Below are 16,555 nucleotides of genomic sequence, written 5' to 3'. Positions count from 1 at the left end.
GTTAAGATTAAGTAAATTCTGTAGATGATGCGACAAAATGTGTTTTTTTAAATAAAGTTACATATTATATTATTATTTCCACTTGGGGCAACGAATGGTTTTAATTCATATTTCCTGACATTCAGCGGTGTTGAGTTAAAGAAAAATAGGGAAAGAAGCTCTCTCTGGCTACTCTGCTCAACTGTGATAAACAGAGATGCCGAAAAGAAACGTTTCATAGTATATTTTTCTATATATTTCCGAAATCAAGGCATATTCAAAGAATCACAATATTAAACGAAAAATGACAAATGGTAGTATGTGGTTTGATTAATTTTCTATATATTGTACATAAATAATTTTCCAACACTTTGCCAAACTTTACTGATCTAATGAGACAAATTTCTAACTTAAGATTTCTACCAAAAAGTTTTAAATAAAATACACATAATTATGTAAAACTGCTAGTATTTGTTTTATTTATCCTTGGCCCCACCCTGTTCTCAATAAACCAAAACAATTCACTAAATCGTATGTGACCGTTGTAGGTCGATCTTGAGACAATAGAACTAGTGATGTGATCCGTGTCGATGTTTCGTGCCAAGGATCGTGATTGTCCGGATGCGTTCTGTCACCTTGCTTTTACAATTAGGCTGATCGAACATCTTTGTTTTGATTTATTGGATGCGTTTGTATGGATTTTGGGATGCTAATATTAATATAAAATGATTTGGCGTATTAATTTATGATGTATCATTTATCACAGTTTAATGAGGTGTAGGTAATTTGTTAATAAAATGTCATATTAAAATATTTTTTTTATTGATATTCATTTAATTTGTATAAATTGGATTGGAACCATGACTTAGTATTCTAATGAACTTTTAATGCACTTTAATACTAACAGTATTTTGTAAGACATAGATACTCTCTCTCTACTCTATACACCGATATTCTAAAGCTATTACTTGTTAAGTAGCGAAAAACCTCACGGCTTATTTAAAAAATGGAAGAATATTTACGTGAAATAATATAAAGGTATTCAATATAGTTCGAACCTTATCAGAAGTACCAAGTAAGGTCTGACAAATTACAAATTTCCAAATAAAAGCGTATTTATAGTATTGTGTTTGTTAGAATCCATTTTGTCGAGCGTAAAAATGAATTCAACGTGCATCACTACTTACTTTCTTTTTTTCATTATTCCCTTTTATTATCAATTACAGATGCTCCAGTTATTTTCTGTGTCAATATCACTTATTTAAAATACTTTCTTTTTACTCGTTTATAAACATTTTATTATTAGATGATCGATTTTTCATGGTTAATGAAGGTGGTCATTGTGGCTTTTAAGACAAAATTTTGATTAGAATATTTTTATTTATAACATATTAATGTAGGATATAGAATAGTAGTTAATATAAATGAGTAGATACATCATATAAACTAGATTAATTAAAAATAACAAAGAAACATATCGACCGATCTATCAATGTACCTACATAATTTAATTGCTCTACAGTAATAGACGTTCTTTTCCTACTTTGCCTGTCCTTAATCTTATTAATTTAAATTAATACATATATTTATGAACATTAAATAAAATATTGCTCAAGGATAAATAAAATGATATATTCCAAACAAGTAGGCACTAACCTTTCATACAATCCATTATTTGATAAAATAAAATAATAATTTGTATTCGCTACGGATAAAATAATACAAAATTTATTGATCCTAGATAGGCGTAAACGAACACCGTGTCTCTGTGATTTATTAAGTATTTTATTCATTGGCGAGGAGATGACATAAGTAAGGCATTGGATGCTGGATCATATCTCATTGAACTACAATGGACCACACAAGTGTTACTAATGTTAGTGTAAATCCTACTTTGTGCGAGAGAAGTGTGAAGTAGAGCTCAGATGTTGTTATATGTATGTATATGATTGCAATTTTTCTTTTATTTTCTTTATTCTTTTTAGCTTCTCACTGTATTTTAGGGTAGGGTAGAGGGTACCTGGGAACCTTATGTTACAATACTCCTTTCCAATTACGATACTTCCGTACGTCTCTTGCCGCCGAATTCTGAAATTATTCATGCAAATAAAATAAACTAGAAATACCCAGTAGCATTGTTTCACAATATATAACACGAGGGCCGATTTAGAAATTATCACCTTTTAAATGTCCATGTTTTACATAAGAATTTACTTTCCTTTTAGAGAAAGTGAAATTGTCCTATACGCGTTGCGATTAAATATCGTAATCGTATGTCAATACTATTTAAGAAATAAATAAATCGATTTTTCTTTAAAATAAATCGATTATCATGTTATCATTATTATTGCCTTGCTTGCAAGCATTGCCTTGATAAAAGTAATGTGGGCAGCAAGCTTCTTTAGTTAGCAAGTTCGATAACAACTTTACATATGTTAAAGCATTTACACGTTTATTGCCTAGCATATATCAGTCGCCATCTTAAACTGTTTAATTCCATTCAAAGCGAACAATGTTTAACGAGTTCAAGCACAGAATCGAACCTGGCGACCTTCGCCACTCCTACTGAGCCATTGATAGTATGTAGCAGGATGTGGTCGTCACGAATTTTGTTTCATATTGACATACCTTCCTAGAGTGACATTTTTAAAAGGTTTTTTTAATATATTTTTTAGGTATTAATAAATGACCTTATATTTATATATGTGTCGAACTTAATTGTAGGGCCTAACCCTTTAAATGTTTATTTTTGTCTATGCAGATAAAAATCCACATATAAATAATTACATTTAATATTGGGATATGTTTTTGACAGGCTTCCCTCCGTGGTCAAATGGAAACATGTAAGTTGCTTCAACACATTTGCAAACCAACATGATGTATCACTGGCTTATCCGACACAAAAAGCTCTGATTTTTTGCACGTGGTCATTAATTGAGTGAGTATTTTTCATTTCTAATACAATTGTAACATTTACTTTAGTTATTGTGGCATAAGCCTACTTATTATGGTATTTGGGTACCACAGTACTAATGGCTAATTACTAAACTATGTTTTACTAATTTAATTTCAAGGATATGTCGTACGCAACCTAAAAAAATTAATGAAAATTTAATGGTTGACCTTAAATTATGGTCAAGTCCAGTTTCTTTTACTTCCTCAGTACTAGATGTCAAATTGTTTTGAACTTTGTCATTTGTCACAATAATTATAAATATGGAAAGATTGCCTTGGTTGGAATCTTCATAAAGTCAACAAAATTTAAAAGACTTATTTTTATTCAATATTTAATTTTTTTAAACTATATTTAAATTTAATCAATAAATTTTTGCTTTAAGCTAGGTATCTACATCAAAACAAAAATAGTGCTATTATTTACATGTTTAACATATTAAAGTAAGTTTTATTGCAAAGACATTTGAAATTCATTAGCATTTTGCTGCATTATAATTATAATATGTACCTAGTTGCAAATTAATTTGATCGACCTCCACATCTTGCTCAAGCGAGCAGACGAGCAAAAGGTTACCTGACCAATTTAAGGAGTCAAAATGACAGCGTTTCAACATAAGATGGATAATGCAATTAGAAATTGAACGCGCAAATGTAGGTCATACGACATTGAAATAAGATTTAAATTTATATAAAACTTTTTCTTGTGTACTTTTACTAGCTATATATAGATAGTGTTAAAAATATGTAGTTACATAGTATGCACATCCAAATAAGAAGTTAGTTATAAATCATGTCAATTTTACTGATCACTTACTACTATTTTTTGTGAAACATAAAAAGAATATAAATTTATACCTATTTTTTTCAGATTCACTCTGTATTCCGCTTACTCATCCCCCATTTCCTAGCCTGCAAGGGTAGAGAAGACGGTAGACGTAGACGGTAAGACATTTCATTCCTCGGTTTCGTATGTTAATTCTATTTTTGGGATTTAAAATCGATTTTTCTTTCTTACTCAATCGATTACCATGTTGGCTATGAGAAAGTGTTATATAGAACTACCATTACGCCCGAATTCAAAACATCGCATTTTGAGTGAAAAGAAAGCGAAAAGAAAATAATTCAATTTTCCAAGTAGCGACCGAAGCTCCAATCACCTCATCTATATATATAAAAGGACTTGTCCTCACTGACTGAGGTAAGACGCGCGCACAGCCGTAACTGCTAATAGTAGAAACGTGAAATTTGGACAGATGTTTACTTTCATTATCTGGACATCCACTAAGAAGGTATTTTCAAAAATTTTAACCCTAAAGGGTAGAAATAGGGGTTGAAAATTTGTATGGAAAAAAAATTAAATCGGCACCGATTTTTATAAAATTTGAAATTCAGACTCTTAAAAGTATTTAATTGAACACGTGTTTCATGGTTTTCTTGAATTCTTCCCCTAAGGGTGCAAATAAGGGATTGAAAATTTGTATGGAAACATCTTTAAAACGCCACCGATTATTATAAAATTTGAAATTTAGACTCTTAAAAATATTTAATTGAATATGTGTTTCATGGTTTTCTAGAATTCACCCCCTAAGGGTGCAAATAAGGGGTTGAAAGTTTGTATGGAAAAATCTTTAAATCGCCACCGACTTTTAAACCACCGACTCTTTTAGACTCTTAAAAATATTTCATAAAACACATGTTTCTTGGTTTATTAGAATTCACCCCTAAATACGCAAGCCAAGCTGCGCGCGTCCGCTAGTATTTACATAAAAGAACTAAATAAATATACAGACGACATTCTATTATAATGTAATTTGTATATATGAAATAGTTTATCATACGTTACAACATTGAGGGTATCACACTCAATCAAATGTGGTATGAGTGCGCGATCGTGACACACGTAACTCTTATCAATATGTCATTACTTTGAAAACATGCGAAATTTAATTAATTATATAATTGCGAAACTAGGTATGAACCTAAATTTAAAATTTCTTTTTAAAATATAAAAACCATTTCAAGTTTTTTCCTTCATAGCAAAGTAGGCAAAGAACCTAGAGTTAAAACCGTTCTCCAATTTTATGAATATTACGTGTTTAGTAGCGGAAATCAATTCTACGCATTGAACCCGTCTACTAGAATGGGAAAATAAAAATAATTTAAATATCGTTGTTCCTCCGAGTGGGAATCGAACCCACAACTACTATTTAACAACCAGAAGCGCCACGTATATAAACTATTAAGCACACAAATAACTAACTGTTACACAAGTAATTTCCATGCAATATTGTCCTAACTGTGCCCATACGAGTATTACACATGGGCATAGGTCACCACACCATATACTCGCTGTGTATAGAATAATTAACACATAACTGCAGGGTTTATCACAATAAAAATTACAGCAATCTATTTATTATACACCACTTTATTGTTATGCAATTATAAATAATGTTTTATGAAACTAGTTCTTGCCCCCATCTTTGTTTTTGTGGATTTTTAGAGATGTAAAATGGATTTGTATATATTTTTATAAACTAGTTTTTGTCCCATCTTTGTTTGTGCGGAATTTTAAGATGTAAAACGGTTCTAGTAAGAAATGCGAAACTTCTCTATATTTTGTACTCTACCTTCATGACAAATTTCATTCTAAGTTTCGTTTGTGAGTTGTCTGTCAGTTACATAGTAAGAAAAGATTTTCATATATGTATGTATGTACATATAATAATGCTTTATAATCTACACAATATACACCCACAGGCGATTTTAGGCTAACAAATTGTAAGCCATTATAACGTATATGCGCCTAATTGTGCTGTTACAAAAGCTTTTTAGTAAACCACAGCCATTTTGTTATTGAGCGTTAATCACACGGGTGAAATTAAATCTCTATATGGAGTTATTTGTTTGGATTAATTGAGAATTATGACTAGGAATTACGTAATCGTTAAAAATTGATGAAGCTAATGATGCAATGAATTCAATGGTTTCAGATTTAAATCTTAAAAGTAGTGCACATTAACTTACTAAAAGGTTCAATAGTGTTAGAAGAGGTCACAAGTTCCGCCCTGGATAATGTTTTTTTTAATATGAGAAAAGTGAATATCTCAATCAATTGCATGCATGCATGTACACTTTGTATTTATTACTGTAACAAATTAACGTGATTGGACCAAAAATAGAAATTTCAAAAGTAGCAATTACGCAATTATATATTAGATTTTTTTAAGTCACACTCACCTTTGAGCTACTTCTAGTTGACGGTTATATAAAACAATAGACTTTTACTTCGCTGAAGCGAGTCGGATATAATCGATATATCATTGAACAATGTAATCGATTAAATAAAATTAGGTCAAATATATTTCATTCGTTTATCTTTTTGTATCATAGATAAGTGTACATTATTAATTATAAGTAGGCTCATTAGTCGATTCCATTGATATTGGAAATAATGATTGATATTTGTAAAATTGTTTAAAGAGATATTTATAATTAAATTTATACAAGTTATACATATAAAGAGACTGTTAAATAAGTTATGTAACTGTATAGCGCAGTCAGCCAGAACGCTAAAATTAAATAACTAATGGCCGCTCTCGAAACACTGCATTATATGCATTAATATTAAGAAATTCATATTTTACGTATCAAAACAATCATAGGCACGACTATGTTAAACATGACGGACATTCTGTACTAACAAAGCAAAAGTGATCGTTAGGCGTGTAATATACTGGCGTGCAAAATTGGAGTATGACAACCCTTTACTGGTCGATAAGGAACGAGGGTTCCGTGGGTCGAATCTACACGAGTCATCAGTAATAAAACACAGAAGCGACTCTAAATATCCCACGTGCAGTCGAAAATCAGATTGTGAGCATTTGCATATATTGTCAGTTACAACATTTATGGTGGCCGTACAAAAATGACCACTAGTCTAAGGAATTACGGAGCGTTCAGCTTTTGTAGGATTGACTTCTTTAGAAACAATGTTAGGCGTCACGAAACCGTCGCATGCGCGAAATGCGTTAAATCTTAATTGAATTCTTACGAGTTAGGAGGCGAATTGGCCAAATTAAATTAAATTAGATCTGGCATGCAACCTTCTATTATCTAGGGCGTGATTAGATAGATAGTGTTCACGAAAGCATAGCATAATCGGTAGAACTTATTGAACCAATATTATAGAGAAATTTAAATAATGAAATTTTTAATCATTTCATACTTTTTTGTTAGCCAAAATATCTCATAAAAGTTTCACAAAACGTAGAGCATATAAACATTATCAACTTTTTAGATTAAAGAAATGATCGCGTAGGAGTAGAAGGTCGTATTGTACAAACTACGTGCCCACATTTGATTTATTACGCTATCAGAATTCAGATATTGTTACATTTAATATAACAAAGGGTATTGCATAATTCTGAAACGAATTCATTGACACTGACCAATAAGATCGCTTGCAAAAGCCTACCTCAATGTCGTCCCACTTTCGAATCGTAACCGCAGATGTAACGGAGTGGACAATACACTAACAGATAATTATGTCACACTACTTATGATACAACACATTACACCTTTAATTTCAGTTGCGTAAAGTTCAAAGTTTAATTTGGTCGTGGAAATATGTCATTGTGATAATAACTAAAGGATAATTTTAGATTTAAATCAGTTGATTAAAGCAATCCTTGTATTGAATGTTATATCTAAGATATAAAGTTTATATTAACTTGTATTGTCAACCAGGATCTGTGGTGGCGCCAGTTGTTTTATTGTCTTGAATTATTCACGTAGGAGTTAAACTCCTAATGTAGATTTGACAGGCTTGTCTATACAAATGTGACCAATGTATAATTTTATTGTTTCTAAAATATCACAACCATTTTGCCTTCATTCCTGAGTTATATTAAGACAATATTTTCCTTATTTTAGTAAATTTTATTATGTACTTTGTACAACTTCTTAACACGACAAAAATGTCATTCGTTTTAACTAAAATCCTTTACTTAAAATAAGAACAAAAAAATCCCAAAACAAACAAAAAAAAGGAAATATACACATGACAACCATACGCATAATTCCATATACCCAATCAATGAAAATCTAACTACCATGTTTATTTCCACAAAAAGCAAGGCCCCCCATTGTGCACGTATTGTGCTGCGCGGGCGCACGAAGTTCCGCGCGAACTCACCGCCGAGATATCGATAAGAACACAATAAACAATAACATTCAGCTAATTCTGTTGCAACACATAATAGTTATGCGACCGTGGATTGAGGATCTTTTACAATGAGCGACTGTTTGTGACAATCTGTTGGCAGATATGGGATCTTAATGATCTATTGAAGGAATTATTAAATAGTTGCTTAGATTATACTTAAATTTGTTATAAAGTTTAATTAAATATATATTTTTATATGTATATATAATAATATAGTTCTAAACTGAACTGTTTAGAACTATATTGTTTTAGATTTTTTTTCTGTTTATTAATGATGAATATATATATCTATGTTAATAATTAATGCTACAATGTTTTAAGAAATTTTGAAAAAAATACTTTAGTTTGCTTATTATATATAGAGTATCAACTATATTCACATATTCAGGCTAAATAGTTTATACAGACTTATTATTACCTTATATAAAGATAAAACAGTTTTGCTTGTCCCATATGTTAACTGAGAAATATTTAAGATCGCATTGTAAAGAGACGTAGACGCGTGTCGACTACTTGCAAATATTATTGATGGGCACAGTGCAAAACAGGATCTTTATAAACACAGATAGTGCGTTGGCGCTTAGCCGTTTTGGTCTTCGATTTCCATTATATGAAGTTTTATTTTTACTTTATTTCACATCTTAATAACAAATACCTCGTAGCAAAATCAATATGTTGACACTAATTGCTCATGAAAACATGTTCATACTTTCTTATATTTCTACAATGACTTAACTTTTTTCTTTTGATATATATCAATCTTACAATTTATTCTGATGATAATTTTCAAAGCATTCAAAACGCGGGGCTCAACTGTAAATAAATGAATTACACGCTATAAAATCCGTGAAAAGTAGTTTTGTTAAACAAGCAACTATTCCCTTCTAATGGACAGATATTAAATACTTGACCTCTGTGTTTTACAGCCGGTAGTGTCATTATCACTAAAGTCGTTAATAATAACAATTAAATATTATTAAAATAAATTGCTAATTAAATATGAAAAACGAAGTGAAAAAAATGCATTGCTGAGGCATTATCGATGAGGTTGGGCATAGAATTAGGGCGACAATACACCTGGTCTATTTACTAATACTTTAAACTGGTTATAATATATTAGAATTTAGTTATTTTTCAGAGAGTTATTTTTTACTACAGAGGAAAAGTTATGTATTACTAAGTATTAGTTATGGATTCAAATACTATTCAGCGAAATATGTGGTTTACCTTTATCCTGTATCCTGAAATTAGTAGGGTAGAGAATCTAGAGTCAACTTATTCCATTCTCCGCTTTCCGCCTGAATTCGGTACACTATACTAGGTATATTATTTTTTATAATAATGTAAACTTAGAATTTCAAGGACTGTTAAAGCTTCTCTAAATACAAACCTAGCTATGACAAAGGGGGTATTGAATTGGGATTCACACATAAATAACACAGTATCAGATACATATCCAGTAACCCTGTCTCCCTAACCGCCGACGGGGCAGTGCATTGTAGTTTACACCATTTTTGCTCCTAAACAATGTTTATTTCCTCCCTATTGTAAATATATCGATTATCATCACCAGCACCTTGCGTGATTTTATTTATTGCCACCTAATACTTTTTAGAAGTTTATTATTTTTTTATTTTGTTAATAAGTAATTATTTTTAAATTAAACTAACTTAAGTATAACAGGTTAACAAAGTTATTCAACTAAATTAAAGTTATTTGTAAAATTATAAAAAGATATTACTTGTTTTTTAAGCAGTTTTCGGCTTGTAATTTCTATTAGATAAAATTATTTATAAATATCGACAACAAAATCCACGATTTCCTAATTAAAATACAACTAATATACAAATAAATACTGACAGTTTACCATTACTTAATATGTTTAAGTTTTCTATAAAAGAAAGAAAACAAAACAACAAAATGAATGAACCTGAAGAACTGCAGCGAATTTATTTCCTGCGCACCAAACTCCATTAATTGAAGCAAAATGAACGTCGGTGCGGTTTCCCTATCACAGACGTAAACCAGTCCTAATTATTAGTGGGAAATGTTCGATCTTTATTGTTTGTGGCTCCCGTACTGATCTGGCTAATTAAATCTATGTGTAGTTTCATTAAAATAGTGAAATTCGTGTGTGTGCATCTGATAGCCGACTTCAGCGAGTCTACGACACTTCCTAGTGGATGCTATATTTATTTAGTTAGGTACTGTTCAGTGTTATCGGGCTAAAAGAATTTGATAAATTGGAATTTGCTTTAAGTTCTATGAAGTTTGAGTTTTTGTGGGAAATTGTTGTGAAATTGTATTACAGATTTCTAATGGTGTTTTATGTAATTAATGTAATGTGAAAAATAGATGATTGGGAATAGGACAAAGTTTTATGTAGTAAAATAAAACTTATTTTTTATTCAATTCAAGTAGATAGTAACTAAACATAGTATAAACAAAAAAATAACAAGAACATAAAACAACTAATCTATTGAGAAGAACGGGCATAGTGCATTGGAAAAAAAAGAAAGACAAAATAGCAATAAAGCGATATTAAGATATATAATATTCACATTATTTATTTTGTGAAAAAACATATTATTTATTAAGTATAATAAACGATTCCTCCTTCATATCAGTTGTAAAGGTAAAAGTAAATAAAATGGAAAACACTAACCTACCTCAATGTTTTAGACCTGAGCGTCATTACGACGCTGAGATGACATCGCGCACTATCCGCCATCTCAAAGTGAATAATAGTTTTATTAGAGTTGAAAAATGTCTTTAATATATATAAGACATTTAATTTATTTACGAAAAATCGAAAGTAACACTTATTTATGCAATGTTTTTAATTCTCATCTGGTACGTTTAATTTTTTTTTTCAGGGAAACAGAATTTCACCCGCAATTTTTTTTTACTAATTTTAAATTATTCTTCTTTTAAGTCGCGAGTCATGGACAAGTTATGTTAAACTAAATACAGAAGAATTTTTATACATAAAATCAAGACTTTTATTTTAATAAATAAATAGTAAAGTGGGTTATTCTTAACATTTCGAAATATAAATGAAGACAAACGAAGACATATCGTTAATTGTTTCTAGGTAACCCTGTACCTGGGGTCAGAGTTACCTCGGATATTTAGAATATGCCATAGCGTAATTAACTTTAAGTCGGGTGATCGCGTGTTTGGTGGTTTAGTCTTTCCATAACAAAATTCTGGAGGTATCCCGGGAAGAATCTCCAGAATTCTCTAATATTAAACAACGTAAGGCAATAAACATTAAAATAAGACATACTATTAAGTCGCTCCAATCGTCAAAATTCTTTAATTCTAAAAGAGCAGATTTATTTTTCTAAATATTTTTTTACAATTACTAAAATTACATTAACTAATATTTACTTATAAAAATAAATGCAACATTCGTGGCGACCTTGTTTGCGCGTCGTTGATTTTATTTCGTCGTAGTGGCAAGTATTTTTACTTGGGAAAGGAAATCTGGCGATTTAAGCAATTTGTCTTTTACGGCGCGTTGTGAAACCACGTGGAAGTTTATGATAGCTACGCATGAAATTCTTTTTTTTTATTTTTTTTATTGAAGATAGGTAAGCATTTGTCCGCTATCCCAACTGGTGGTAAATGACAATGCGAACGATGGTGGAGCATGCTTACCCAATTACAGTACGTTTTAACAAAATATTACTTGGAGAGATTTCTTTAGCAATAATAACTGTGCCCATCAAAGTGCAGCGTTGTGTTCCGCCACGCATCACGCAATGTCTCCAGAATTCAGCGGAAAATGGGGAACGGAATGTCTTCACGCTAGGTTCCACCTATCCCTATCTTGCTGTGTGCGGGATACGGCGTTAAACATGGCTTCGTTTGTCTTTATTTACATTTCGAAATGAAAAAAAAAATATCCCCTTAAACCGAATACCACCAAAAGCTATAAGGCTACACCGAGTTGAATAAAAAAATTAAAAATGAATAGTTCAAACTTAGTGCGTAGCTTCAAAATAATAAATTTTAAAACAAAAATAAATACACAAAAATAATATCCAACCTTCCATAACATTTCAATTATAAATGCAATATTTTCCAAATTCCACGCTTTTGTTATATAAAGTGAGTTACATAGACTCTAGAGATTTAATCTAGCCCACTAGCGATTTGCAATGCAACCAATTATCACACCGGGGATTGCGTCACGTAATTGTGCCGCCCCACTGAATAGTGTGGAGTACCGTAGTGGGTGGAAATGCTCTCGCTTGTATTACAATTTGGGTGGACTTTTAGGGGTGTAATGGGTTTTTTGTTCTTTGATGGTATTTACTTCTTTTTTTATTTTGTTTCACACTGTATCTCGGGTATAGTCAGGTGGGCAGAGAGAAGCTAGTGTCAAGACATTATGTTTGCGGATTTCCGCACAACCTTAGAGACATTGCGGGTTGAGTGATTAAATTAATATTTCCAATTCAAAGATACCGATGTTAAATCACTCTATTCTGACACTTCAAGTCATTTTGTACTTATTATAGAGTATACGAGTGTATACTCGTATATTATTATAAAGTTCATGATAGGAGTAGTGACTCAAATCGTGAACTTGTGTCGAATTTTACTACTTATATAACCTATCCTTTGCAGTCGGGTAAAAAGACTAATTAATTTAAGTTGTGATTTTGCTAAGAGCTTCAAGCGATATTTTTGCAATGACATATTTAAAAGTAGTTACTAATCCCAAATCTTCTTAACATGTTTATTTTATTTGGACTAAAGTAACACTGTAAGTCGAATTTCAACCCATGATCATCACTAAGAGGCAGATACATATCTTCTAACTGTTTACGATAACATTTAAAAAATATAATATGAAAAATTATGTATGCAATTCTAAGTTTATACAAAATTTAACATTCACCTCGAGATAGTTGACTGATACAATCGTATAATTAGTCGTAAAGTAGGGCGCCACGTGCCAGGGCTTGGTTGGTCGGGATTTTGCAATATGAATAAATCATTGTAATCGCCACTCTAATATAGTCTTGTCGACCACTTTACAGCTTTTGAGTGTGCAAACTTGCTTATTTTGTACTGTTGAGTTATTTAGTTTGTGGTATATTTATTTGAGGATTTAAATTCTATTTATATACTATATATGATACTAATATTAGAACGTATGTATGTAAAATCGTGACTATTTTATGACTCTATTTGATAGTAATTATTTTCAAAATCGTCATCACTCTGGAAAACTGACCTCTAATGCTAAAAATCCCACCCAAATTGGTTTATCCGTTTCATTATCGTTAACAAAAGACTACTAACTGCATAAATTTCTTCAAAAATTGTTAATTATTAAAAATCAAAAGAAAGCTACATCAGTTGTATTTAACCGCATAGATGTGAAATGCATCTACATTTTAAGGTTTTCTCTGAAAACTGCTTGCTTGCAAAAACAATATTACAAAACAGTACGAATATTTAATTATTCATTATGATTTAGCTATTTCTCCAAAAAAACTCTCTTCTAACTTAACATACTAATATACAAACTTACCTCATGCCGTCGAAGCCGTCATCTGATCCATTGATAGTGAGCACCGGCGCGCGCGCATATGCCTTAGCCACACGTCGATTTTTCTCAAACACTATCACTTTCGCCCAGATTTCATCGTCGATTTGTGTCCATTTATCCAGCACTTCTTGTATGTGTTCCTGTAGACAAAGAAATTAAAGAGTTAGAAATATAATTAAAAATATATATAATTAAATTACTGTTAAATTGGTTTTGGCTTTCAGTTAAAGTGCCTACACTTCTCATGGAAATTGATTCATCCTTAGACAATCATTAAAAAGATTAAGTTAACCAAAGCCTAACTAATGGATTTTAAAAATAAGAAAACATAAAAATGTAATCGATATCTATTAAGTAAACAAAAAGTAATATTTTTTCTAATTGTATGTAGAAACGCAATAACATTTAATAATACTTTACAAATTATATTAATCATTCAATAAAAAAATAATCTAAAATTGTATCAACAAATTTCCAAATGTAACCTTTTTGGGAAACCTTTTTGGCGTTTTTATGGGAAATTACCACAATTTAGACATAGGTATACCAATGTAGCAACGATTCGCAATCAGACGACATACTAGCGTAACGTTATGCTCTAGTAAGTCACTTCCAAGAGATCATAAAGAGCAAACTTGAAGGCTTAAAATAATCATGCTCATTTGAGGCTCCACGCATGTAAATAACCATATATTTAATTCATACTGTTGTTTAGCAGCTTCAAGCTTCTTCTCGCAAAGCAAGGTAAAGGAAAGGGAACCTAGTGGTAAGACATTCCGTTCTCCACAGGCTAATTTTAGAGATATTATTGATTGAGTGGTGGAACCCTCGCTTTGTCTTGTTACTGGGACGAGATAGTGATAGGTCATGCCGTGTGATAATCAAACCGACAAAGATTGCCTTTGCGGTTAGACATCATGGCGGCCTTTCTCTTTACCTATGTATATATAGCACTAATGTCCTATACGAAGTCAAATAGACTTCGATGTACTTTGGCTTAGGAAGGAACCTTCCACCATAAATGTGTTCACCGAAGTTAGGCTTATATTGTATTTTTTTAATATTTTAAACTTACATATTACTATTTTTTTATTTGAACTATCAGTATTTATTTGAAATACAAGTCCATTCTGTCTAGTTTAGGGTGAAATAACATTATTTTATTCCTTAAGTAAAAATTTAAGATTTTAAAAACCGTAAGTGTAAAACTGTTAATAATAATACCATAAACATCCAATCGCAAACCTCTTATTATTTTATCAACCAATATAACACTATAATTTGCTCATATAAAGCTATTTCCAAGTTAAATACAGCTTGCCTTAAATGTACAAAATGAAAAGGAAAGTACATTTATCGTTTTATTAAAGTTGTTAAATAATTGCTGTAGCACATGTTTTTCCTCGTTTCCGCCTCGTGGCGACGTTTCACTTCAATTTCTAACAGTTGTTCGCTAAAAGTAAATTTTGATTACTGTTATTATTTTGTAATAGCTTTTTGTTATTCGTCATATAGTTTCGTTTTTCAATTTCGATTTTCTTTTCATACTTAAGTTATGCTTTTAGGTTACATTTTAGAAGCAAACTAGTTTCTAATTAGATTAATTGTGGGAACATTTATTTATTCGTGTGTAAATCTTATTTTATTTAAATATACTATATACTATAAATTTCATATACATGTCAATCATCTACGTACCTACCTATATTGTACAATATATATATGTATGTACTAGTCTGAAAATACGCGCTATGTCAAAAAGTACTAAACTTATTTTGATGAAACTTAGTCTGTTCTCTAAATTGAAATATATTTTGTTTAATTTAAAAAGGATCATCTCGAAATGGCTTTTAGTATTGGGGAAATTTGTGAACAAGCATACACTCCAAAGGTATACGCGCTTAATTTCATTCTTATCCATTAAAATATTATTTTTTTATGGCTAAGAATAAAAAAAATCGCATTGAAAATAGAGTTCGTTATGTATATTGTTTATCTATTAAAAATGTATGAAACATTTTTTCTATGCATTATTATACAAAGGTCATTATTGTACATGTCTATATACATATGTACTTATTATTACTAGATATATCTCTTATTGTAAGTTCAGTTACAAATGGCAATAATATATATCTCGTCTAATAAATAGCGAGTACTTTCTCTCCGTCACATTCTGAATCAACTTCATTAATATCGTTTTACATTGACATTATATACATTATCGTACTATTCATACTATTCATGGATAGATTTCCCTAATCCTTCAAAATATACTATTATAAGGATGTTTTTTTACTAATATATGAGATCTATATATTCAAAAGTTCTTTAATGTAATAAGACTAATATTATAATTGTAGAAAGCAACAATTTTCAGTACCTGGTGCATGTAAATTTTCAATTCCGAGCGAGCGAGCAAGTAAACGTGTGACAGTTGCTCCCGAGTATTTAATTGTTTTACAAAGAAAAAGTGCATATAAACTATTAAAAAGTGCAATTATCTCAACTTGAATTCTTTATCTCAGTGACAGTTTATGTGGTTAAATAATATATGCAGTGTATAGATCTAAACAAGAAACAATCAGTTTAGTGCAGCGGATCTTTGTTTTTGCATATTACCCTCGCAACTTTTTATGCGAGAGCCGTTATTACTGCGCAAAAAAAATAAATATTATTTTTTGATATCTTCAGAGCATTTATTACTGTATAATAATTTGTTACCAGTTTTTTTTTTTTTTTTTGTGACATTTTTTACTTAAAATTTAAAAATGTCTTCGCGATTATCTTGGGGATGTTGCATGAATAAACATAGTACGAACGAG

The 16,555-nt window shown here is 30.7% G+C and overlaps 1 protein-coding gene across 4 annotated transcripts in view; it reads right to left on the bottom strand.

Moving 5' to 3' along the window:
- The window catches only part of exp (expansion), a 141,789-nt gene that overhangs the window by 34,342 nt on the left and 90,892 nt on the right, over nucleotides 1-16,555 (bottom strand). For all 4 annotated transcript variants that reach the window (XM_085190724.1, XM_085190726.1, XM_085190725.1 and 1 more), the window contains one exon: nucleotides 13,713-13,870. In XM_085190724.1, the coding sequence (XP_085046850.1) occupies nucleotides 13,713-13,870 (158 nt within the window). The remainder of the gene's footprint in view (nucleotides 1-13,712; nucleotides 13,871-16,555) is intronic.

The sequence above is a fragment of the Heliconius melpomene genome, chromosome 10 (assembly GCF_056956725.1).
Source record: "Heliconius melpomene rosina isolate 202511_hmr_F chromosome 10, ASM5695672v1, whole genome shotgun sequence".
Classification (NCBI taxonomy): Eukaryota; Metazoa; Arthropoda; class Insecta; order Lepidoptera; family Nymphalidae; genus Heliconius; species Heliconius melpomene.
Note: the sequence above shows the minus strand (reverse complement) of the source record. Positions and strands in the feature narration are given on the sequence as shown.